We start from the raw sequence: 27,453 nt of genomic DNA, 5'->3' as shown, positions 1-27,453 counted from the left end.
TTTACACGTTTCAGCGAGTCACTCAGTGGGGTCACATGGCCCTGAAAGGATCAGATTATTGGCTAAATTACAATCAGACTGAGTTATTAAGGGTAATTCTCCTTGGATATATGGCGGTGAATGAATGGGATCAGAGGCACAAAGCGTGTCATACCCCGATATGATAGGTGGCGCTGTACCCATTCCAGCTGTTGCTAATAGAGCCACTTCCTGTTGACCTCTTCACCACCAACAACAACAACAAACTCAGGCATTGGAGAAAGATGGAGAACGCAGAGCCAGATGAAGCTACGTCCCTCTACATTTGGTCTGTGATGAGCTGCTTGTTGCACAAACTCGATGCCCAACGGAGCATTCTCCATCGCGTTGTTTGTTTCTTTCTGACGGCGACAACAACAGGAATATCGTCTCCTTTGACTTCCGGGTCACGACCCCGGGAAAACATCTGGAGCATGCGCAGAACGCAAAGTCTGATTCACCACGTGCTTCAGCGTCTACAAGCAGGTTTAGAGTGACTTTCAACCCAGTTATCTCGGGGTCTGAATCCGATCCGATCCAGTTCTTAGTCAGATTAAGGTGTCTACATGCACTTAATAACTCAGTCTGATTGTAATTTAGCCAATAATCCGATCCTTTCAGTGCCATGTGACCCCACTGAGTGTAGCCTAACAGGTTTACACACGTTTTAAAAGCTTCAGTGGGAATAATGCATCATCATATATGATGTGAACATACAGCTTGTTTAGCATGCTGGTTATAAGCACCTGAAGCTGCAGTCACAAATGAACAGCAAACAACCATGAAAAGTGCTTTGAAAGGCTGGATACTGTCTTAATTTAGCCTGTTAGCATGCTAACAGTTGTAGCATAGCTACATTTAAATCTGCACCTGATGATAAAGTGAATTGTGGCCTTTTTTCTGTCAGCAGAGGTGCAGAAGTTAAGGCCAAATCAATGTGTTCTGCCTGTCTCTGGGTGACTGTTGACACTTTTAAGGCAGACGGATTCTTCCCGCGTCAGTCGCTGATGACACGTGTTGAGATTTGTCTTTCCAGATGATTCTGTGTGGCAGAACATCTGGAAAGCTGGGTTATCTCAACGGGTCAACAGGCATCCTAATCAGCTCCCAAAGATGCAGTTCACGCTGACATTTGGAGCATCTGAAACTAACTTGTTGGATGAATGCACCCCTCACTGAGCTGCCACTGGCCTTTATGGGGTGATTTTTAAGCTGATCAGGAAATGTCAGGGTGCTCTGAAAACATCCAATAAAATTTGTTTCTGGGTAATAGTCAGAGGGGAAACTGGGGGGCCGTGCAGCTGTCACTGACACCTACTTCTGAGCTGTGGTCTCTTTTCAAAGCTAAGCTAAACTTTCAGATGTTTGAACACCCTGAAGAAGCCTTCAGATGACTTCCTGAAGCCGTAACAAGCTCCAGCCGAAGCACAGTTACAGCTGGCTCAGTGTGCACGGGCAGAAGAGGGACGTGCACGTCCTTATGTCGTGGAAGCTCCTTTAGTTTCAGTGTCAGAAACTAACAAAGATGCTAACATACGTTTTCCTGAACTCGACCCTCGTCTTACTCATGACCAGAGGTGGGTAGTAACGAGTTACATTTAGTTGAGTAAGTTTTTGAAAACATTACACTTCTAGGAGTAGTTTTAAATCTCTATACTTTTTACTTTTACTTGAGTAGATGTGTGCAGCAGAAACTGTCCTCTTACTCCGCTACATTAGGCTACAATGAGCTGGTTACTTTTCTTCTTACCTCTTTGGTATTCTACGCCTCATTATTTTTATCCCCCCGCGTACGCCTCATTTTAATGTTTTATTCTGACAGAGAGAGAGACTTCCGCCAAAGGCTCTACCACCTGACCGTGTTCCACCAATCAGACATAGCCGTGCAGTCTGGTCACGTGACCGTACTCAATCTCAGCGGCGGGACGGGTTAGCTTTAGCATTAGCAGTCGTAGCAAACAAAGAAAGAAACAGATGAAAAATGTCAGAACCAACGGTGGGAAATGAAGACGCAGACGAGGCCTCATACTGAAAGCATGTTTACCTTACAAAGAGTGAGAAACAGCAGCTACATTATGTGTCTTCTGTGTCAACCAAAACAAACGCACATTTCAGCAGAAACTCAACATCTAACTTGAGGAAACATGTAGCGCTAAGTTTCCTAAACTCGTTTTTCCCCCCATGGATAGGTGAATGTTTGTTTTTTAGGTTACATATGGGTTACATATGTTTTAAACATTTCCTAAGTCTCTTTTACTTTTTATTGAAGTTCTTGAATTTACCTGGATTATTTCAATTTAAGCTATTTTGTAATTAATTAATTCATTTTAATTTATTTTATCAGTTGGATGAACTCTAATTGGCCTAAAGATGATTTTTTAGTATTTTTGTCTGTCTGATTGAATGCTTGTGTTAACAAATAAATCAGACGTTACTCAACAGTTACTCAGTACTTGAGTAGTTTTTTCACCTTTTTTACTCTTACTCAAGTAATTATTTGGATGAATACTTTTTACTTTTACTTGAGTCATATTATTCTGAAGTAACGGTACTTTTACTTGAGTACATTTTTTGGCTGCTCTACCCACCTCTGGGTGTTAGTGACCTCGGATTTGTACGTTTAGTTGGGACCATCCTGCTGCTGATTGTACGCGCCGTGCGATTCAAATCACAAGAATCGTAGCTTTCCAGCACGTGCAACCACGCAACAAAGCTGTGTAGGAAACAGTCGAGGGGGGGTTTAACATGCCTGAAAATGTGTCCCAACAGTTAAAGATGGAGAAACAGAAAGTCACTGAAAGAGCTGGGAGGGTTTCTAATGATGTGTGGGTGCAGTGTTCGAGACTCCAGGTTCAGTCATCAGGTCATCTGCAAAGAGCAGAATCCCAAATCCGTCTACAGCAAAAAAAACTGGCTGTTTTTAATTGAGTCTGGAATCAATTCCATTTAAATTGGCGGCAGTTTTAACGAGAGAGCAGAATATTCTATGACAGAAAGCTCAATGCAAGCCTGGTTTTAAAGGAACACTCAGTTAATCAGGTGTGAGGCACATTTCTTTTAGACTTTAAGCAGAAATCAACCTTTTTAAAAAGACAAAAAGGACCCTGGTGGCGGCACAGATGTGTTGAATTTGTTCTGTTTTGTTTTGGATAGTTGTATAGGAGGTCTATTCTGACCTGTATCAATAGCTTCTGCTTCATCCCAGCCTCTCTCTCTGTCTGTCCAAATGTCCCTCCTCCCCTCCGATGAAGCAGTTGTAATGTCATTATATGTCAATGGACCAGAAACCCTTGCCAGTCTGTAATCCTTAGTGACCTGCACGAGATCATAGACAGTCAAGTGTAAATAGAGAAAAAAAAGGATAGATGGAGAGAAGGAGAGGAGATAGATAACACGGGCGTCCACATTGACATATAATTTGCAATAAGACGTGACACAGTGACAGTAGCAGGCAGGAGTTTATGGACGAGGATGCTGGAGACAGATCTGATTGCCCAAGGCCGACACACCCGGGTGCATGTACAGAACCGCCTGCTCACACTTTAGTTTATGGATCCACGTCAAAGCTCGTCCCCTGTCACATGACTGAAGTCTGCCTCGCGGTCTGAGTCGAGCGTGCGGTTACCGTAACACGACAGCGTCCGCTACAGGTCAACGACGGCTGGTTATCCGATGGTCACTGTGTCAGATCAGTGTGACCCAGAGACAAACACCAGGGTTTCTGTTTGGCGTTGGCTGCCAGGATACTGGGCTGGTACCACGGGTGAAGCTTCTATCCTGTAGAACACGGTGTCCCTCAGGGCTCGGTTCTGGGACCCATTTCAAAGTTGCTTTTTATGTGCTTCCTTTAAGACTAAAACACTGCCGTATTTACCCGTTAGTCTCTGACTATACTGGGCTGGTAAAACAGGTCAAGCTTCTATCCTGTAGAACAAGGTGTCCCTCAGGGCTCGGTTTAGGGACCCATTTTATGTGCTTCCTTTAAGACTAAAACACTGCCGTATTTACCCGTTAGTCTCTGACTATACTGGGCTGGTACTGAGGCACAGATGAAGAACCACGGGTCAAGCTTCTATCCTGTAGAACACGGTGTCCCTCAGGGCTCGGTTTTTGGACCGATTTTAATGTTGCTTTTACGTGCTTCCTTTAAGACTAAAACACTGCCGTATTTACTCGTTAGTCTCCTGATCCTGACACGCTGGAATTAGTTCCTAAACGGATCATGTCATCTGCTACAAAGAACCTATTTGATGTCTTTTAAAGTCAAGAAGACCATTTAACACGCCTTTACCTCCTCGGCTGCCATCTTGGAAAGAACAAAGAACAGAGAGCACATCTCGTAAATTATAGCTCCCAGGATGTTCTAGAATCAACCGGAAACTCCGACTGATTTTAAAGTCTCTTTGTGACATCTAACCCTATCTATCTGACCTTTTTGGAGACTAAGATCCTCCGGGTGGAAGACTTATTTGCAGCCGAAACAGTGGAACAAACTGCTTGAGCAGATCAGGTCAACAAAGTAAGTAGGTGAGTGACTTATTTACTTATCTTTATCGGGGAGCATTTCAGAGCTTTATTGGACTCTTTTAGACATTAAAAAAAGAAAAAGGAAAACACTCGGGTGCTGCATCCAATGATGGCAAAGAAAACTATAGATGAGGAACGTTTAGACAGATTTTATTTACATATTTATAACAGGATCTAAAGAGCTACAAGACGTTTGAATGTCACTGGCTGTGATACCACCGTTTATAAATGTTACAGAAAGGTGCCGATTCAGACGTGACGCTGAAAAGGTTTCTGATACATATTTAATCTACAGTTTACAGCTTGTTGATGCTTCTAAAAGATTTAAACTGAAGCTGATTACAGGTTAGATTTCTCTCTTTGTGTTGGATTCAGATGCAGGTGAAGCCTACCGAGCCTCCTCTGAGTAGCTGCTGAACAGACGATGCTTTGTTTCAGCTACAGACTGACGGAGGAGCGTCGGGCTGATGGAGTGTTTGCTCTGCGGTCTGTTTGATGCCAAGTGGTCCGAATCCTTTTTCTTTTTTAATCGCAGCTTTATGTTCCGTGTTGTTTAAGGTGTTCGCCACCTGCCGGTGATGCTGCTGGATTCCCATCTCTGAAATCCAAGAGGTTTCCTGACTTGTTGCTGGAATCATTCGACAACTATCTCATTTATTTCACACCTTCAAAGTGTAACAGCCCCTGAATTATATGTGATACAAGAAGGCTGCTGTGTGTATTGCATTGTGTGGGGACAAAACACTTTATATATATATCAGGATTTACTAAAGAGTCACAGTGTAAATTGGCCCTTAAAGGTGGTTCTGTCACAGTTGTATTTAAAGGTTTATGATAAGCAGTCTACAGTTTTGTTCCATTTGTGTTATTTTATCTCAGAGGAGGGCGTCACCAGAACATATGAGTTGCTTTTCAAAGTCAAGGCCGTTTCCCTGGTAGGACCAGACCTTTGGAATTGTGTCCTTATCAGACCAGGAAACCATCTTAGTGGTTGGATGGACCGTTGGTCCCACTGCTAATCAGATCCGGCACTCAAAACAGCTGAAGACTGGACGTACCCGTTAAATAGCTGGTAGCCGGCTAGCTAACAGAAGACATTAGAATGCTAACAGGAAGTTTGTGTGCATGGTGCGCCAGCCTCGTCGTTCTTCAGTCTGATACCCAGAATCTGACGAAATTAAGTCATTCAGACAACAGATCTCCGACATCAGAGCTATCCATTCGTGAGATTTAACGATGCGGCGCCTTCGAAACATAGCGGTTAAAAGATCCTTCCTTGACTTTAAGAAGCTTCTGCTTATCAACACGTTGTCTCGACTCGTTCACAGCGAGAATAAGTCTCACAGCTGCAGCTGCTGCTCAAAAAACTTTAAGATTTTTAAGTTAGCGTCTTCTGTAGCTGCCAATGAGCCTCAGGATATTTCCCGCCTCTTTAGTGCTGTCCGTGGTCCTGAACCGTGAAATACGATGAAATATTTGAACGAGAAAGATTAAAAGTTCATTTGCAAGCAGTTACTTATGATTGAGGTCGTGCTTCTGCCTTTATTACGTTTGTACAAGAAGCAAGTTGGCTTGATTTAAACTCGGCTGCTTTGCTAATTACCCGAAACGTGCCAACGGTGGTCAAGAGATCGATCGCCTACGGACCCGTCCTCTGCCATCTGGGCTTTTGATGGATTGTAACCTCTGTAATGCCAGACTAAGAGCCGGGACTCTTATTTGTGTCAGGAGACGGTCGATCGCCGTCATTGATCAGGATGCATTATTATTCTTTTCTTCCTCTTTCAGCCCCGTTATGGCGTCAGCATTAGCTCGTCTCGTCTGTCATAAGTGGTGATAAATGGTGGGGTAACTGCGTGGGCATCATTCAGGAGGCAGTTTTACAAACAAAAGCCAGCGAGTTGGACAAACCGTTGCGGCGTGACTGCGGTTTGAGGTTCTGTTTAACGGGACAAATGGCTTCTGTTTGCCTCCCGCTGAGGTGGAAGCTGTCCTGAAGTGTTAAGGCAGCATTCGACACAGTTACCCCGATCTCGTGCTCTCCTGCTAATTACCATCTCTACCACTTCACTGCCCCACGGTGCAGGAAATTCCCAAAGCTTCACCACTGAAAAGGAGTTTATTAGGATAATTCCAAACCGGGCACTTGAGCGGTTACGCTGTGGGAATGAATCGTTAAGCTGAGCGGCTGCTCCCTGTGCAGGCGGCGGGGGTGGGGGGTGGTGGGTTTGTTGGGAAACATGCGGGACGCGTTGGGTGTTAGATCCTCATTCGCTGAGCTAATTCAACACCGTTCGCGTGTAAGGCCTAGTGGTTAAGCACCAAGGTGAGGAAAAGAGAAGCTGTGGTGATGAGTGTTAGTCAGAGTGATGCTGCATGTGGTTTACAGGGTGTGTGATACAAACACGGATGAGCTCTGGTGTCTGGAAGTTGGGGGGTAAGTGGGGGGGAAGTGATGGACGGATAAAATAAAGAATGGAGGGGTTTAATAATAAGAGACCAAATTTGATTTCAGTCAGTGGCCTGGGCTGCTGAGGAGCACATCTGTCCTGCCTCCCCTCCCTCTGACCTGACGCCCCTACAGCTGGGTGTACTGCAGCTCTACTAAGTCGGGGCTCGCGTCTGCGGCTGGATCCTTAAAGTAGAGTGTGGCAGTGTCCTCCCCCCGCTGGCCCGTCCGCCGGGCCCTATGCTCGGTCACCTCTTTGGGCTGCTCCTGGCGGCAGCGGTTGCTGTTCCACCACGCCTCCAGCCCGGCCACCAGGCAGGCCAGCAGCAGGCCGGCGGCCAGGATGCAGAAGATGCCGGCGAAGCTGTGCAGCTTCAGGGAGCGGCCGTCCGGGTGGGCGCTGGCGTGGCTGCTGAGGTCGCAGCGGCCGGTGCGGGGCCACCACTTCTGCTTCATGATGTCCAGGTCGCCCTTCTCCTGCAGCTCCAAGATCCTGAAGGAGGAGACGAGGCAAACAGGTCAGGCACAGCGGAACAACAAGGATAGGAGATGGGAGACTTGGGCTGTGTTCTATACTACATACTGCATACTGCATACTACATACTACATACTGCATACTCATCGATCAGACAGTAACCAAAGCGTTTACCCACAATGCATTTCGCTCCTGCCCGAGCCAAAATCAGCCAGCCTGAAGCTGATTTCCCTTAAGCTCTAAACTCTGTAAACTTTAGCAACATTTGAAACATTTTCAGGAGAGAAAGTAGTCGTTTAGATCCCCAACGTGTTGAAAACCTGACAAAATACCGGCTGTTTACAATTTTGTTCCCACGAATTCGGCGCTACTAAAGCTAGCCGCAGTGAGCTAACACACTTCCGGTTATTTTCACAAAATAAAATACCCGTTGCCTTTTATCATAGAGAAAGCCATTACCATACAATTGGTGCTTTTGTTTTGAAAACAGGAAGTGAACCTACCCTCGTTGTAGCTAGCTTGAAACTGCCGTTTTGACAGGAAATGACGATCGGCGACGTCACGTTACGTTGCATCTTGGGTAGTTTGAGTATGAGTAGTAACCTCATGATGCATACCCAACATTTAGGAGAATATAGTATGCATCCGGGAACTTCTCGCTTACTCAAACTCGCATACTAACTCAGAAAGTTAGTATGAGTAGTAGGAGAAGCATGCGGTTTCGAACAAAGCCACCATCTTCTCAGGGTCACAGAGTTCTGCTTTGATAGCACAAAGCCGAGCCAGATAAAGGGACGTTTATCTTATTTCTTTTTAACTAAACTCCAGAATGATGTCGCAGCTGAATGCTCACTGTGAGTTTATGGCACCGAAGCAGCTAAATCAGGGTTTTCCCCTCAGATAAAGTTCATTCAAACCTTTTCATCTGGATCCCGACTGTGTTATTCTACCTCGAACAGTACGTGCTCATCGTGGCTCTTTTGCTGTTAGATGTAAGCGGGCTGTTCTGAACAATCCGAGCCTTTCAACCAAATCGCAGAGATTGAAGTTACTCTTCTGATAACGAGTGTAATATTTCATCACCTCGGAACTAAAATCGTTTGGAGCCCCCCCCCCCCAGCCTCTCACTTTAAAAATATCTGCTCCCCATGATGTCCAGCATCTCTCAGCGAGCTTTCTGTTCACAGAAGTAATTAGACATTTAAAAAGAGACGAGAGAACACGCTGCAACGATCACGATTACAGCCTCGAAACAGGTGATCAATAAACCTGAAAGGTCAATAACATACTGAAGAAGTCCAGCTGGATCCAGCTTTGATAAAGCATCACATGATGCACGTTGTCACAGCTGCATTTAAATGTGAAGACGGTTCCACAATAGAGTTGAGCAGTGCAAAGCAATTTAGTCCTGCCTCATCACGGCTGTAATTTCATTGTTGAAAGAGGTCAAAAATGGCCGAGAATGTGAGCTGTTGGCGAAGTTTGGAGGAGGAAAATTGCTCAAAGTTTCTGTCAGTAGCTTTCTTTCAGAAAATTAAACTCGTTTTTAAATGACAGTGAAGTTAAATAGCAGTTTGAATGCCAACAAATCACTGCTGGAGTTATATTTACAGAGGTTAAATGCCAGTGATAACTGTTGTATTCATCTTTTCAGAATGACAGCTTGATTGGTTTGTTTTCCTTTTTCCTACAGACTCAGAATATGAATCAACCCAACGGTAAGGAGGCGAGTATCTGCGCACGCCGCCGCACCACAGCTGGTTTTTCCTCAAGAAAAGACAAACTGTGGCTTCAGGGGGAGTTAAAGGTGAGCAACCGTGTGATATGCCATCCCCGCAGAAATGCAGAATAAATGCAGATAAATGTAGAATAAATGCAGATAAATGTAGAATAAATGCAGAGTAATGCAGAATAAATGCTAAATAAATGCAGGATAAATGCAGGATAAATGCAGAATAAATGTAGAATAAATGCAGAATAAATGCAGAATAAATGCAAAATAAATGCAGGATAAATGCAGGATAAATGCAGGATAAATGCAGAATAAATGTAGAATAAATGCAGATAAATGCAGGATACATGCAGAATAAATGCAGAATAAATGCAAAATAAATGCAGATAAATGCAGAATAAATGCAGGATACATGCAGAATAAATGCAGAATAAATGCAGAATAAATGCAGATAAATGCAGAATAAATGCAGGATAAATGCAGATAAATGTAGAATAAATGCAGGATAAATGTAGAATAAATGCAGAATAAATGCAGAATAAATGCAGGATAAATGCAGGATACATGCAGAATAAATGCAGAATAAATGCAGATAAATGAAGATAAATGTAGAATAAATGCAGAATAAATGCAGGATAAATGCAGATAAATGTAGAATAAATGCAGATAAATGAAGATAAATGTAGAATAAATGCAGAATAAATATAGAATAAATGTAGAATAAACAGGATAAATGTAGAATAAATGTAGAATAAATGTAGAATAAATGCAGATAACTGTAGAATAAATGCAGATAAATGAAGATAAATGTAGAATAAATGCAGAATAAATATAGAATAAATATAGAATAAATGCAGGATAAATGTAGAATAAATGCAGAATAAATATAGAATAAATATAGAATAAATGTAGAATAAATGTAGAATAAATGCAGGATAAATGTAGAATAAATGTAGAATAAATGTAGAATAAATGCAGGATAAATGTAGAATAAATGTAGAATAAATGTAGAATAAATGTAGAATAAATGCAGGATAAATGTAGAATAAATGTAGAATAAATGCAGGATAAATGTAGAATAAATGTAGAATAAATGTAGAATAAATGTAGAATAAATGCAGGATAAATGTAGAATAAATGTAGAATAAATGTAGAATAAATGTAGAATAAATGCAGGATAAATGTAGAATAAATGTAGAATAAATGTAGAATAAATGTAGAATAAATATAGAATAAATGTAGAATAAATGCAGGATAAATGTAGAATAAATGTAGAATAAATGTAGAATAAATGTAGAATAAATGCAGGATAAATGTAGAATAAATGTAGAATAAATGCAGATAAATGTAGAATAAATGCAGAATAAATGTAGAATAAATGTAGAATAAATGCAGGATAAATGTAGAATAAATGTAGAATAAATGTAGATAAATGTAGAATAAATGCAGGATAAATGCAGCTGGTAGAGTTAAATGAAACCAGACTTTATTTCAGACCAGGCAGCAGATGATCACAGCACGGACGCCAGTTAAGGTGAGCAGCGGGGTGTGATGTCAGCGGATGAATTACCTAAAGCACACCAGCTTACTTCCTGTACAGAATATGGACTCTCAGTAACTAACTCTTAGCTAATTAGGCCAAGACAACTGGAGTACAATCTACTTTGAGCTGGAGTTGAACCAGAGCCCTATTGGCTGTATTTAATCTGCTCAGCTCAGCGTGAACATATTGAAGGTCAGCGCACCCCCCCCCCCAAAACACCCTGAGGAAGAAATAGCTTTGCAGCAAAGTCTGTAAAGGTTTTTAATGGAAGGATTTTCAAACGGAAACCAGGGATGGAGTAAAACAGCAGTTATGGGACGAGGTATGAAAACGGCAGTTAGGAATGTGGAGATAATGGTTTCTGTGCTGAACAATGGCTCTGCCCTCCATTTAACACCGGAGCCCATTATTCCCGCTCGTCCCTGAGTGCTGCGCTGCGAGGACGCCTCGGGCTGTTGGGCGCCCGCTCAGGCAGGCCGGACCCAGTGTGAAAACTTCATTAGGAAGAGGCAGCTTTGTCTCCGCTGAGTGGCACAAATTAATCCCTGCGTAAACACAGCCATGTTTAATTGAAGATGAAGTGTGAGGCGCAGAGGGAGGAGAAGCAGCCATGAGGAACCTGAAGAGCCCCGGAAAGTTTCCCTTTTCGCCGTCTGAGACGCGACGCTTTGCAGGTTTGCTTTGGGACGTCCTGACAGATTTTAACTTAAAGTGTCGGTGGAAGGGATGGTTCTCCGTGGGCTGCACGGTGGTGTGGTGGTTAGCACCGTCACCTCACAGAAGGAGGGTTCCTGGTTTGAATCCCGGCCAGCCGGGGCCTTTCTGTGGGTTCTGTCCCGGTTCTCTGACTCCCTCTGCCCAAAGAGACGCATGTTAGGTTAACTGGAGTGAGTCTGGATGGTTGTTTGTCTCTGTGATGGACCGGCGACCTGCCCAGGTGCACGCCGCCTCTGGCCCATGGACAGCTGGGATAGGCTCCACCCCCTTTTAGACCCTTATTCCATTGGATTTCGTGGGTTTAGAAAATGGAGAAAGTGCTTTATCATGGTTAAGATGCTGTTCTGACACAAGTTTGTGCTTTAACTAGGGCTGTGTTCGAAACCACATACTACATACTCATCGATCAGACAGTATGCAGATCGTTTTACCCACAATGCATTGCGCTCCTGCCCGAGCCGAAATCAGCCGGCCTGAAGCTGATTTCCCTTAAGCTCTAAACTCTGTAAACTTTAGCAACATTTGAAACATTTTCAGGTGAGAAAGTAGTCGTTTAGATCCCCAACGTGTTGGAAACCTGACAAAATACCGGCTATTTACAATTTTGTTCCCACGAATTCGGTGCTACTAAAGCTAGCCGCAGTGAGCAACGCACTTCCGGTTATTTTCACAAAATAAAATACCCGTTGCCTTTTATCATAGGGAAAGCCATTAGGATACAATTGGTGCTTTTGTTTTGAAAACAGGAAGTGAACCTACCCTCGTTGTAGCTAGCTTGAAACTGCCGTTTTGACAGGAAATGACGATCGGCGACGTCACGTTACGTTGCATCTTGGGTAGTTTGAGTATGAGTAGTGACCTCATGATGCATACCCAACATTTCGGAGAATCTAGTATGCATCCGGGAACTTCTCGCTTACTCAAACTGGCATACTAACTCAAAACGTTAGTATGAGTAGTAGGAGAAGTATGCGGTTTGGAACACAGCCCAGGTCTGTCCCTTCAGTGGGTGATACCTTTGTCTTTGTCTCAGCTGGATGCGATCAGTGAAATGAGAGAACAGCTGTGTGTAATAAAGCCATCTGTAACAGTCGGGGTGACTGCTGAGCGGCTGCCCTTCTTGGGTAAAGTTCTGCAAACGAACCAGGTAACGCTGCCCCATGACCACAGCAACACACCACTTCACACAGACAGGTGGTTCGCATCAGTAGCGCTGATATCTACTTTCTACTATCAGAAGGTCAGACCGGTCACATAACCTTGACCCTAACCAATCTGGCTTTGAAACGGCTCTGTTGGCTGTGACAGAAGCCTTCAAAGAAGTCAGAGCAACAGCTAACTTCTCTCCACTTATCGGCTGCGTTTGACAATGCTAACCTCCATATCCTTTTGTCCTTTCTCTCCAGCATGGACACCACAGGCAAAGCACTCGCTTGGCTGGAATCCGACCTCACTGGGCGAGACAAACATCAGGGGTCCTTGTACACCACCTAAGTGGGCCTGATCATCTGCCCACATGGCTTCTTTGATCACTTCTACGCAGATGACACCAAACTCTGTCATGGTCTCAGAAACAGCATCTCCAACTCAGCCTGACTCAAACCATACAGCCCAACATCTCTGTGAACACGGACTCTATGACTCATTCCTTCTCAGGTTGCAAGGAACTGGGGTGTCATGAGTCCAGTCGTCCATTTTCAAGCTCTTAGGACATCCGCAGGTTGGATCTTGTGACCTAAACATGCTCGTAAAGGCAGGAAAACGACTGACATGTGATCTTAATCAACCAATCAGCCGCTCATAAACCTTTCAGATGAAAGGAGTGATGTCTTCAATAAAGCATCAGTAGTTTTACTGAATGCGCTTCATCACTGCTAACATTATGGGCTACATCCCAGGGATCTTCTGCTTACACGAACATCTTCTGGAACGTCAAAGTCCCACATTTCATGACTTTATGCCAAGTCACACATTCTGGTTGGACAATATCTTCCTAAAACTAACTCGTCCCTTCTCAACAGTGTAAAAAATCTCAGTTTCAGCGGTTCTACAGCATCGTCTTCAACCCTCCGGTGGTTGCTTTTCAGTTAGACAGTCTCAGAGCTTTAAGGAGAAATGAGATTATCTCACAGTGTGACACGGAGGAGGAGGAGGATGGTGTCAATTAATCTTCTGGTGTGGAAACCCCAACCTGGCAGATCTGCAGCTAACATCTCTGAGTTTCCCTTTTCCACACAAAGTCTCAGCTGTTTCCACGTTGAGGAGTTTAACTCAGGGCAGCAATCTTCACACATTTCCTGGCGTCTCCAGCTGTGAGCCGCCTGGACTCTGAGTCCTGCTGCTTCTCATTCCACGCCGCCCTTTGCAGCCGGGGGGGGGGGTGGAGGTGATAGCTGCTGCGACTAAAGTCATTTCCTCTGACCGGCTCCAGCTGTTTGCTCCCAGATCCTCCGCCTTTAAAGGAATTCTACAAGATGGTGACTTCCATTAAAATACCTTCAAAGTTGACGTCAAACAAGCGCACCCACGAGGAGACGGGAAGAACATAATATCTGACCATAAAACCCAGAAATCCTGCTGCTTATTCCAACAGAAGTGGACGTGCAACAGTCTTACCTGCATTTTACAATCACTTTTGAATCGTAATCTTTATATTTTAACTCTCATACCTGATTTAAAACACAACTTAATTTCTGAAAAGGGACAAAAAAATTTAAAATCAATGTTGTTGCTGATCATCGACATATCCCAGACCATAATTATCCCTACTCAATAATTCCACTTTGCATTCCATATTTTGAAAATACTGGCACCTAAAGGCTTAAAATTTGGGCTAAAAAGTTCAAATTGGCATCTAAAGGGTTAATTTTTTTTACATAATTGAAAACTTGGTGTTTATGATCAGAACTGAAGTGGAATAAAAGATTTATGAAAAAAAGTGGAAAGAAATATTAATATATGATGTTTTTAGGTCGTTTTAAAAGGGGACAAAAATGTCCCTTTTCAGAAATTAAGGAGTTTTATTTTTTTTAAATCAGGTATAACAAAAAAATTAAAAATCCCTAAAAATCAATGTTGTTGCTAATCATTGACATATCCCAGACCATAATTATCCCTACTCAATAATTCCACTTTGCATTCCATATTTTGAAAATACTGGCACCTAAAGGCTTAAAATTTGGGCTAAAAAGTTCAAATTGGCATCTAAAGGGTTATTTTTTTTAAATAATTGAAAACTTGGTAGTTATGATCAGAACTGAAGTGGAATAAAAGATTAATGAAAAAAAAAAGTGGAAAGAAATATTAATATGTTTTTAGGTCGTTTTAAAAGGGGACAAAAATGTCCCTTTTCAGAAATTAAGTTGTTTTATTTCTACACAATGAAAAAATTGCATTGTATATGATGTGTGTTTGAAATTCGAAAAAATAGTCAAAAATTCACCAAATATGAGTATCACTATTTCCAGTGTGAAATTAGAGGAGAAAGTACACCCCAAGTGGACAAAGATCTCCCCTATCAGGGATTAGGGTTCAGACACAAATGGCACCCAAGCACCTCCGTCATCTTTTAATTCCACCTTTTCCTCAACCTGTTCGCTTTGTTGAAATGCGTCTCCGCTTCAGGAACCGATCGATACGAGACGAATGAGAAAGTCTTCACATTTTTTGGGGGAAACTCGCTGATAATTCAGAGATTTACTAACTGATGAACTCAACTTTAAAAACTCCCTCTGGGATCAATTTGTGTTTGAAGGCCGACGAGGTTTTACTCGTCTGAGTTTCTTTCCATTTTCAGCCTTTGCTGTGAGTAATTAGCGCCTCCTGCTCACACATCCACCGTGAGTAATCCCGTTTGCTTCACAACATCGCCGCATAATGTGCGCTCTTTTCATGACAGCTTCAGGATCGAGCGCTGTTTATCGATTCGACGAGCGGCGAACCGCCTGCTGCAGGTGTTCCTCATCTCCAACATCTGCACGACCCCCGACATAACGAAGACTCGGCGTCAACGAGGAGGATCAAACTGCCTCCAGCCTTCATCAATAAGTCCTCAAACTCTCTGGAGAGGTGGGTAGCAACCAGTTACATTTACTTTAGTAAGTTTTTGAAAACATTATACTTCTAGGAGTAGTTTTAAATCTCTATACTTTTTCCTTTTACTTGAGTAGATGTGTGCAGCAGAAACTGTCCTCTTACTCCGCTACATTAGGCTACAATGAGCTGGTTACTTTTCTTCTTACCTCTTTGGTATTCTACGCCTCATTATTTTTATCCCCCCGCGTACGCCTCATTTTAATGTTTTATTCTGACAGAGAGAGAGACTTCCGCCAAAGGCTCTACCACCTGACTGTGTTCCACCAATCAGACGCAGCCGTGCAGTCTGGTCACGTGACCGTAATCGATCTCAGCGGCGGGACGGGTTAGCTTTAGCATTAGCAGTCGTAGCAAACAAAGAAAGAAACAGATGAAAAATGTCAGAACCAACGGTGGGAAATGAAGACGCAGACGAGGCCTCATACTGAAAGCATGTTTACCTTACAAAGAGTGAGAAACAGCAGCTACATTATGTGTCTTCTGTGTCAACCAAAACAAACGCACATTTCAGCAGAAACTCAACATCTAACTTGAGGAAACATGTAGCGCTAAGTTTCCTAAACTCGTTTTTCCCCCATGGATAGGTGAATGTTTGTTTTTTAGGTTACATATGGGTTACATATGTTTTAAACATTTCCTAAGTCTCTTTTATTTTTTATTGAAGTTCTTGAATTTACCTGGATTATTTTAATTTAAGCTATTTTGTAATTAATTAATTTATTTTAATTTATTTTATCAATAGGATGAACTCTAATTTGCCTAAAGATGATTATTTAGTATTTTTGTCTGTCTGATTGAATGCTTGTGTTAACAAATAAATCAGACGTTACTCAACAGTTACTCAGTACTTGAGTAGTTTTTTCACCTTTTTTACTCTTACTCAAGTAATTATTTGGATGACTACTTTTTACTTTTACTTGAGTACAATTTTTGGCTGCTGTACCCACCTTTGATCACTAACAGAGCCACTCTTTCTTTCTTCTAACTGTATAATCAAAGAGTGAAATATGGAAAATATACCATGACCCAAAGTGATGTGGCTCACTTACTTCTGGGAGAAGAGGTCTCTGTAGGGGCTGCCGTGCTGCATGGCGATGCCGTAGCCTTTGCTGCTCATGCTGTTTCCGGACACGGTGATGGCGCAGTCGTCATCGGTCAGCGCCGCGTACTCCAGCACCGCCATGTCCCACAGGAAGGCGTAGGGACTCTTCTTCGCCTGCAGACACAGAAGAGGGGAAAGGAAGCTGTTACACGACCACATCCTTCACAGTTTGGGTAGCGGGTGGCGTACGTCAGGTCTGCGGTTCAGACTGAAATCTATGATCTTTAACTGAATCATCATCCCGAGAGCTGCTTTGGTTCAGAGTTTGAGCTGTAAAAACATTCTGTTACTCCTCTTTAACTTAAAATAAAGAATAAATAAATAGATAAAAAAGGTTTTTACCTCCTTTCATTGGAAACTGAATAAAGTAGCCGGAGACGGCCGGCTGGACTGCAGCTCAGCAGGCGTTTACACCTCAGTGATCCTGCTGATGTAGTCGACTTCATCAGAGACCGGCTGAGGGGACCAGGCTAGGTAACCAGGTCTCCATGGTTACCCAATGATGCACGAGAGGTGCCGTTATCGGCATGATTGGTGTGAGTTAAACCTGATTCCATTCTTCAGATGCTCGTCACACCAGCGGGATTTGCTTTTTGCATTTTCACAAACGCTCCACATTCCATGTTTGATTCATGAGCTACTTTATTCAGTTTCCAATGAAAGGGGGGTAAAAATGGGTAAAAACCTTTGCCAGAAATACATATAAACACATATGAACAGGGGCGGACTGGGGAGAAAAAGTGGCCTCGAAAACCATCGGTAAATTAACTCGTTATCTCGAGAAAACCATCAGAAAAAAGTTTAGAGGTACCACGTCCGCTCTGGGCTTCTGTAGTTTTGTATAATGTGACCCCCCCCCCCCGGCATTGTATTGTATTATCTTAATGTTCTGTGTTTTTCACTAATTGTAACGTCTGACTTTTCAATAAAGTTTGCTTTAAAAATATAAATAAAAAATGACAAATCAATACTTTATTGGGAAACAACATATCGATAAAATTGCCCGGCCCTACATCACTGCACAGGGGTCACTTTCCCTTTAGAGTAAAACTCTGTTTGTGCCGGCTTCTGTCTACAAAGGTGGTTAAAAACAGCCTGAATGGTCTCACTGTAACACCGACTCATGACTCGATGTCGGTGTTAACAGGAGCTGCAGGGACTGTTAGTCTGAAATGTGACCGTCGTGATGCCTCCTCCCAGATGGGTGAGGAAGGGATGGGTGAGAACAAGGTGACAGCAGCACACAGAACAGCGGCGGGGGGGTTTAAGTGGATGAGGATGAGGGTGTTTTCACTGCGTCAGCAGAGCTGCTGCAGGAGCATCTGCCTCCTTCAACCTGTTCGCTGCCACACTTCTTTGTCCTCCTTCCATTAAAGCAGCGCGCCGTTCACGCTGTTTCAACCTAATTACCGCCTCGCGTCTCTCTGCTGCCGCTGCCGTGTGTTCACGCCTCATCTTCTGAACAAAGTGTGTTTTTCTCCTTTCTCTGCAAGTGTTACAGAGGACAAAGATGTGAGGCGTGCACGACACGGCGAGCTTCTCAGAGCAGAGCGGCGGGGGAAAAAAGAAGCTTTAAAGCAGGAAAAACATAAAAAACAAAGGCTCAAAGGGCACATACTGTCCCACAGCTCCACCTCTGCAACAGAAGCTCCGCTCGGCTGTATCCTCCTCACAGCCGAACCGCTGACTGAAACAGTGACAATAAGAAGCTTTTGCTGTACAAACAGCTAAAATCTAAGGAAAACCCTCTGATCTCACCATCAAATCAACAGATGTTTTCAGTTACTTACAGTCAACTGATATTTTAACTAAGGCTGGGCGGGTTAAATATTTTATCGCGCATTAACGCAGGTTTTATTTTTTTTTAAATAATTTAAAAATGATCATTTTGGTGGGCTTTTGTGCCTTTAATGGAAAGTTCAGAGAGACAGGAAGCAGGGGGCAGAGAGAGGGGGAACAACATGCAGCACAGGGCCATCCGACGTGGGACTCGAACCGGGGCCAGCTGCAGCGAGGTCTATAGCCTCTGTACATGGGGCGCCTGCTCAACCCACTACGCCACGGACCACCCCTGTTTTATTATTTATTTTATTTTGTAAAAGTCTGTTGCTCACAGGCTTTTATTTTGTAAAAGTCTGTTGCTCACAGGCTTTTATTTTGTAAAAGTCTGCTGCTGTCTGCTGTGGAACAGGAAAAGAAAGTAATCGGCGGATCCACCAAACATGGAGAAGGGTACGGAACTTTTACTCGGCCATTTTCATGTTAAAGTTCTTCCAGACGGCGGAGTCGACAGAACCAAAGTCATCTGTAAACACTGCCAAGTTGAATTGTCTTCTCAGCGTAGTAGTTCCAGTCTAAAATATCACTTAAAGGCAAAACACACAACTGATAGCAGCAAGTCATTCAAGGAAACAGACAGTGGAGCGAGGCTTCTACATAAAAACTACAGAAAGATGCTGATGTTAAAAGTGTGTTTGCACAACAAATGTTATGGCACTTTCATTCATATGGCAGCACATTTAGAATAAAGCTAAATGCTAAAAGCTATACACTACTTTTGGATTCGTTTTTGGATTCTGCGTGCAAATGCGATTAATCGCGATTAATCAGGGAAATCATGTGATTAATTAGATTAAACATTTTAATCGTTGCACAGCCCAAGTTTATTTTTGTCCCATTTCTCTTTATCTGCTCGTAGAAACTCCAATAAAACCTGAAGATGTAAATTTATAAATATGAGGACATTTCTACATCAACTTTTTCAAGCTTAAAAGCACAACTGTGCACACTTCATGTCACATCTCGGAAGATCCCGGACAAGCCCCCATTTATTTTGCAGCCTGGTATATGTGGGCCCGCAGAGTGAAATGAAAAAGCTAAAAAATGTTGCAGAAGTTAAAATCTAGAAAGTGAAGCGTGAAAACGAGTCTGACACGGAGGAAACGCATCATAAATCTGTATAATAGATAACTGTTTATGCTGTCCTTACATGACATAAACTCTGCATTCAACTGGCAGGCAACACTGAAACTAACTTTTTAAAATGTTTTCTCATATAAAATGCACGTCAGGCTCATTACCATCAGAATAAACAGAGTAGTAAACAGAAAATGTAAATAATCCAGCGAGGACTTTGTGATTATTCTTTCATTTAGTGAGTTTATTTTAGTGCCATGTTAAAAACAAACTGCTGGCGTAGTGTGTGATGAAGATGCAGTGATTTCTCAGTATCCTGCAGATCAGTATCAGCACATCTGAGGGCTTCAAACAGTTCATGACAAAGAAAATCTGCAGCATGTGGAAGGACCGCATCGATAAAACACTCAACAACGGCTCTAAAACTGATTAAAGTGTGTGTAACGGTTCGAGGCAAATCGCTGAATAATGGAGGCATTCACAGCCGATTTGTCTGTGACGCTAATTTGTCATCGGCTTTTTGGGAGATCTATGAGGATAAAAACGTAAAGCAGGTTCTGCTTTCTCTCACACACACAAAGTGCGACATCACCCCGTTAATTAGTGTGTCGTGGAGCCGCTGTTTCAATTAAGTAACGGGCAAACAGAGGAGTGTCTTTGCACGTTTGCCTGCAGTGAATGATGAGCATGTGGGGGAATGTAAGACAACACATGAGCTCGTTTCAAAGCAGTTTCTGATTAAACAACCTGCTGCTTTAGGATGTTTTCAGTATAAAATAACAAACATGGGCCTCAGATTGATTTATGAGTGAGTATATCCAACCTAATGGGAGGTTAATGTGGTGTTACAGCTGTTTTAAAGGTTTTCCATCTGGTTTAACGCTCTCTTTCAGCAGAACAATTAGTTTGAACGGTTTTGCTGCTGTTAATAAGAAGCTTTTAATTTCTAACTCGTCAGAAACGCTCTGCATCAGGCTCAAACATGCGGGATATGACCCCTACAGCATCATTTTTCAGATGATTCAGGGTACTTTTGGGCGTAAAAGTGAAAAAAATGAACAAATAGCCCAACTCTGCTTTCTTAAATCTACTTAGAAACAAAACATATCATCAGAATTGGCAACAAAAACACGAGAAAAGTAATGAAACGATGCTCGGTTGCCTCTCTACTCTGAAAATATCTCAAGAACTTTTCAAGTGGGCTCATTGTCATTTAACTGACTGTGTGTTTAAAGTTTTGAGATCAATATTCTCACCTAAAAACCTCGTGTGAAATAACTGCCGGCTCTTTAAGGCGAGACACTACAGGTGAATAGGGTAATATTTTAAAATAATAGAAATCACCATGAAACTTCCTCAGTTGATTACTTATACAAGTATGAAAAAAAAAATGTATTACAAGTTTTAGAAATGTGTATATTTAATTATGCAAATTAGGCATTATCTCATTAAATATGCGCATATTTGCATATATTTCCGGAAGATAGATCTGAACATATGATAAAGCCAGGTGCAAAATTCTTTTTTCATGTTGTTTACACACAAAATGACAAGAAAATTATAGAGGGATTTCAGGATATCTGCTTTCATTTCCTAGGAAATCAAAATATACTGTCCATAGCCTAAAAAACATCGATTTTCGCCAAATTTTTTTTATTATAATTTCACATAAATCAGGCCAGGAATGATTTATCAACAAATCCTTCTATAAATATTTCCAGAATACTGCTAAGTGTATAACTGGAAAGTTTGGTGTTAGTAGGTGCTCCATAGGCTGAGATATTGATACTGGAAAAATACAGAAAACTGATTTTGAGAAAACGGCATTTAAAGATTTAAATAGGGGAATTTAATACGTTTGTATTGGAAACAATTGCTCGAAACCAGAATAAATGCTCAGGCCCTTAGTAATACTAATATTGAATAAAATAATCTTATTAATAAAGAATACAAGCTCAAGAGATTCCACGAAAGATAAACACGGGAGCGTCGGAGCGATTCACGTAGCAGCCAATGAGATTTCGTCATTAGCTATAAATCCGCCTTTAGACATTCACGATTGGTTACTGATAGAAAGGAAGTGCAGTTATTTGGGTTTCATATCATTGTGCAGGAGACTCAGAGCTTTCCAACGATACCGGTCATGACAGACTCCAGTACACAGACGAAGCTCGACATGGCGCGTTGGAATGCTAACTTTTTGGTAAATTCGGGCGAAACGTGCTGCCAAGAGTAAACAAAATGTAATAAAATAAACATTTTAATTTATGTTTTCAACGTTTTCTTTAGAGCAGGTTGAAAGAACACATGTTGAAGGAGTAGACTGGCCCAAAATCTCAAAATTGAGCATGAAAAATCACTGTTTTTGCCTGCCGTGTCTCGCCTTAAGGCGGGAAAAAACGCTCCAGCAGCTGTGATTCACGGCAGCAAAGCGACTCAAACATCCACCGATGTGAAGCTGAAACTCTTCACCTCGATTTATTTGAACGTGGCGAGATGCCTGCGGAGGTTTTTAGCTCAGACGGACGAACACACACCTTGCGTATGCCCTCCGACGGGCTGGACACGGAGTAGTCCATGCCGCCGTTCTTGCTGACGGTCCTCCACAGCTCGGCGTAGGTGCTGTCCTGCTCCAGGGGGTTGGTGCCTTTGTTCCTGAAGTAGTCGTACACGGCGGAGTCCCTCACCGTGCCGTAGTCCACGTCGATCTGCCGCGCCAAGTCCTGGAACGACCTGCGGGACACACAAACACAAGTTGTGCTCGAGTTTATGGAACTTGGTGTGTCAGAAAATGAATTCTCACTGAGCCGCCGTCAGTTTGTACCCGACAGCTGCGATCTGAAGCCGGTTCTGCTTCAGGTTTTAGGGGCTAAGAATGAGTTCTGGTCACCTTTGGACCACTTAACTGAGTAACGGCTTCAGATTCTGCTCATTAAAAGTGAGATAAAGTGACTACCAGCTGCTTGGAGCCCAAGAGGGGGCGGTTTGTTTTGGTTTCATCAGTGAACCAGGAGGAAAATGATGCTGCTACACAAAAACTAGGGCTGGGCCAGTTAACTCGTTATTATCGCGTTAACTTGTTAATTATTTACCCTATATTTACCCCATATTTACCCCTTATTTACCCTATATTTACTCTGTATTTACCCTATGTTTGCCCTGTATTTACCCTGTATTTACCCTGTATTTACCCTATATTTACCCCGTATTTACCCTATATTTACCCTATATTTGCCCTGTATTTACCCTATATTTACCCCTTATTTACCCTATATTTACCCTATATTTGCCCTGTATTTGCCCTATATTTACCCTGTATTTACCCTGTATTTACCCTATATTTACCCTATATTTGCCCTATATTTACCCTGTATTTGCCCTATGTTTGCCCTGTATTTACCCTGTATTTACCCTATATTTACCCCGTATTTACCCTATATTTACGCTATATTTGCCCTGTATTTACCCTATATTTACCCTGTATTTACCCTATATTTGCCCTGTATTTACCCTGTATTTACCCTATATTTACCCTATATTTACCCTATATTTGCCCTATATTTACCCTGTATTTACCCTATATTTACCCTGTATTTGCCCTGTATTTACCCTATATTTACCCTATATTTACCCTATATTTGCCCTGTATTTGCCCTGTATTTAAACGAGGAGGCCGGAGCTGCGTGTCACAGAGCAGATGGGAAATGAGAGACAGCAGCCCGAGTACACACAGCAGAAAAACCACCGAGTTCTGCCTTTTCCTAAAAGGTGTCAGAAACCTAATGGAGCGTTCCAGCCTGAGAGGAGCTTTTTTTATTTTCTGTTGAGGGGAAACTCAATCCCCCGGCCTCCGAGTGTCTGTGAGCCAGTTTTACAGATTCAGCACCGCACACATAACTTTTTACCCCCTAAAATACATTTATACCCCCTAAAATACCTTTTTATCCCCTAAAATACATTTATACCCCCTAAAATACCTTTTTACCCCCTAAAATATCTTTTTACCCCCTAAAATACCTTTTTACCCCCTAAAATACATTTATACCCCCTAAAATACCTTTTTATCCCCTAAAATACATTTATACCCCCTAAAATACCTTTTTACCCCCTAAAATATCTTTTTACCCCCTAAAATACCTTTTTACCCCCTAAAATATTTGATAAGTTTTTATGATGGAATAAACAAACATCCTCCAACCAACCCAGACAGATAGATGTATAGACAGATGTTATAACATCAGTTATAACATCTGTTCATAAAGTCCGTTATAACATCTGTTATTTACTGGTTAATATAGGTTAAATATGTGTTAAATATAGGGTAAATACGGGACAAATATATATTCATACATATTCCAAGAGTAAATATATTTACCCCATATTTAACTCGTATTTAACTCGTATTTACCCTATATTTACCCTATATTTACCCTATATTTACCCTGTATTTACCCTATGTTTACCCCGTATTTACCCCAAACCTGTAACAGTTTGAAGGAACAGTTTACAGTCTTTAGCTCCTGAAGCTGAAAGCTCTGAGACTCGCATACTGACTGAATCTTTTCTCAGATCTGACGCTGTGGACTGATTTAGCAGAAATGTGGCAGACTTCCCGGACACACCGACCTTTCCCTCAAACACCAGGCGCTGAAAGACGACTGGCCGTGCGTCGGGCTCAGATCAGAGTTCAGACTTCACTGAGGGAGGTTTGCTGTGATTTGGGTTAATCTGACACAGAACGCTGGACTGGGCCATCGATCCTTTTCACGCGTGAAGTGAACAAACCGTCGAGCATCTCTGAGGGGATTATCTAAAGGTGACGCTTCAGAGCGACACACACGGACTGCAGTTTATGTCCCGACTAAACTTCAGTCTGTGAGACTCTGTCGTGTCATGTTTCATCATTCAGCGACACGCCGATGAGCAGCAGCCCCGAGGACCGTCTGAGGGAGGAGTTTAAAGGCATCAACCAGGCAGCCAAGCTGCTCCATATACCAAGAAAACCGATTATAGAAGACGCAAAGGAAAGCCTGCTTCCATAAAAGTATTCTTTCATTAGTTTGACTTCTCTTAAAGGGACAGTTCGCCTCTTTTAACATGAAGCTGTATGACATCCCATATCAGCAACATCATTTATGAACATTTTCTTACATAAGATGTGATATGAAATAAAGATAAACTAGCAGGTAACATCACTGCTACAGGTGTGAAGCTCACGGAGATAACCGGCGCTACTTCCTGTTTTACTTGTTTCAACATAAAAGCACGTATTTCAAAATAAAATTAAAAAAAACTCCTGCATTTACAGCCAAGTTGAATTGTCTTCTCAGCGTAGTAGTTCCAGTCTAAAATATCACTTAAAGGCAAAACACACAACTGATAGCAGCAAGTCATTCAAGGAAACAGACAGTGGAGCGAGGCTTCTACATAAAAACTACAGAAAGATGCTGATGTTAAAAGTGTGTTTGCACAACAAATGTTATGGCACTTTCATTCATATGGCAGCACATTTAAAATAAAGCTAAATGCTAAAAGCTATACACTACTTTTGGATTCATTTTTGGATTCTGCGTACAAATGCGATTAATCGCGATTAATCAGGGAAATCATGTGATTAATTAGATTAAACATTTTAATTGTTGCCCAGCCCTAGTTTCACAGAGTTATGATGCACAGCGCCATCATTTCTGGTCTGCGCCTGCTCACGCAGAGACGCCACGTGTTCCTGAACAACACAGAACATCTGTCCTCATCTGAAGAAGTCACGGCTCTGACTCAGAGAGACGGTCTCAGTCTCAGTTATTTCTGCATTTGTACGTGGCTGCAGCGCAGGAAACCTGGGGAGCGAGCCACAGAAATACTGGCGTGTGCGTGTGCGTGTGAACCTTACCGTATAGCGTGGTCCATGCGTGACACGGTGAGGTAAGCCGCCAAGTTGGCCGTGTACGAGGAACACACGATGAGCGTGAAGAGCCACCAGCTGCCCATGACGATCCTCAGCGCCACTGAGCCCATCGCACCGTCGCCACCTGCACACACGTGCACACGCACACGCACACACACGCACACACGCACGTCAGGACTCAGGTGGACTTTAAGTGCGGCGACCTCTCAGTCTGGACGACCACGCCGGCCAACAGCAGGTGAGAGCGCAGCTTCATCACGGCGAGGCTGCGTCTAATGGCGGCCCGTTAGGCCCTAAAAGGTTTCCCGGGCAACCTGCCAGACCATAATGGATGCAGCCGGCTGCCAGCAAACGGAGTGCGTTGGTCATGAGGTGTGTGCGCCCGGTCTGCAGGTGCGACGGGAAAACAGAGGCTCGCCGCCGCCTCACTGCGGCTCACTTTTCCATCTCTGTGAGGACAGCTTCATCAGAAGTGAGAAAGAAGTTTTTATGAGACATTTACAGGACAAGAAGGAGATATATTCATCAGAGTTATAATCAGCTGATTTATGAAAAGCTATACTTCAGGCAGTTAACTATGAAGTAAAGTCTTGATGACTTTCATCCATCTGCCTCAGTCAGAGGCAAAGAGGTGGGGGATGGGCGCCCTGCACAGGTGACACTTCGTCCGTTTGGATGCGTTTACAGATCATTTCGTCTTCTGACTCCTGATATTAAAGGAGCAGCGATCAGGTCACATGTTGGCTGAGTCAGCAGCTATCAGGTCACATGTTGGCTGAGTCAGCAGCGATCAGGTCACATGTTGGCTGTGAGTCAGCAGCTATCAGGTCACATGTTGGCTGTGAGTCAGCAGCTATCAGGTCACATGTTGGCTGAGTCAGCAGCTATCAGGTCACATGTTGGCTGAGTCAGCAGCTATCAGGTCAGATGTTGGCTGTGAGTCAGCAGCTATCAGGTCACATGTTGGCTGAGTCAGCAGCGATCAGGTCACATGTTGGCTGTGAGTCAGCAGCTATCAGGTCACATGTTGGCTGTGAGTCAGCAGCTATCAGGTCACATGTTGGCTGTGAGTCAGCAGCTATCAGGTCACATGTTGGCTGTGAGTCAGCAGCTATCAGGTCACATGTTAGCTGAGTCAGCAGCTATCAGGTCACATGTTGGCTGTGAGTCAGCAGCTATCAGGTCACATGTTGGCTGTGAGTCAGCAGCTATCAGGTCACATGTTGGCTGTGAGTCAGCAGCGATCAGGTCACATGTTGGCTGTGAGTCAGCAGCTATCAGGTCACATGTTGGCTGAGTCAGCAGCTATCAGGTCACATGTTGGCTGTGAGTCAGCAGCTATCAGGTCACATGTTGGCTGAGTCAGCAGCTATCAGGTCACATGTTGGCTGTGAGTCAGCAGCTATCAGGTCACATGTTGGCTGAGTCAGCAGCTATCAGGTCACATGTTGGCTGTGAGTCAGCAGCTATCAGGTCACATGTTGGCTGTGAGTCAGCAGCTATCAGGTCACATGTTGGCTGTGAGTCAGCAGCTAAGCTATCAGGTCACATGTTGGCTGTGAGTCAGCAGCTAAGCTATCAGGTCACATGTTGGCTGTGAGTCAGCAGCTAAGCTATCAGGTCACATGTTGGCTGAGTCAGCAGCTATCAGGTCACATGTTGGCTGAGTCAGCAGCTATCAGGTCACATGTTGGCTGTGAGTCAGCAGCTATCAGGTCACATGTTGGCTGTGAGTCAGCAGCTAAGCTATCAGGTCACATGTTGGCTGTGTCAGCAGCTATCAGGTCACATGTTGGCTGAGTCAGCAGCTATCAGGTCACATGTTGGCTGTGAGTCAGCAGCTATCAGGTCACATGTTGGCTGTGAGTCAGCAGCTATCAGGTCACATGTTGGCTGAGTCAGCAGCTATCAGGTCACATGTTGGCTGAGTCAGCAGCTATCAGGTCACATGTTGGCTGAGTCAGCAGCTATCAG

General features: G+C 43.1%; 1 protein-coding gene across 2 annotated transcripts in view; it reads right to left on the bottom strand.

Moving 5' to 3' along the window:
- The window catches only part of grid1b (glutamate receptor, ionotropic, delta 1b), a 664,549-nt gene that overhangs the window by 4,663 nt on the left and 632,433 nt on the right, over positions 1-27,453 (bottom strand). The window contains exons 13-17 of one of the 2 annotated variants that reach the window (XM_075457865.1): positions 25,465-25,603; positions 22,112-22,307; positions 16,606-16,772; positions 7,247-7,487; positions 3,195-3,333 (exon numbers count right to left, since the gene is read on the bottom strand). In XM_075457865.1, the coding sequence (XP_075313980.1) occupies positions 3,195-3,333; positions 7,247-7,487; positions 16,606-16,772; positions 22,112-22,307; positions 25,465-25,603 (882 nt within the window). The remainder of the gene's footprint in view (positions 1-3,194; positions 3,334-7,246; positions 7,488-16,605; positions 16,773-22,111; positions 22,308-25,464; positions 25,604-27,453) is intronic. The other variant, XM_075457866.1, reaches the window with a different exon arrangement.

The sequence above is a fragment of the Odontesthes bonariensis genome, chromosome 23 (genome assembly GCF_027942865.1).
Source record: "Odontesthes bonariensis isolate fOdoBon6 chromosome 23, fOdoBon6.hap1, whole genome shotgun sequence".
NCBI lineage: Eukaryota > Metazoa > Chordata > Actinopteri > Atheriniformes > Atherinopsidae > Odontesthes > Odontesthes bonariensis.
Note: the sequence above shows the minus strand (reverse complement) of the source record. Positions and strands in the feature narration are given on the sequence as shown.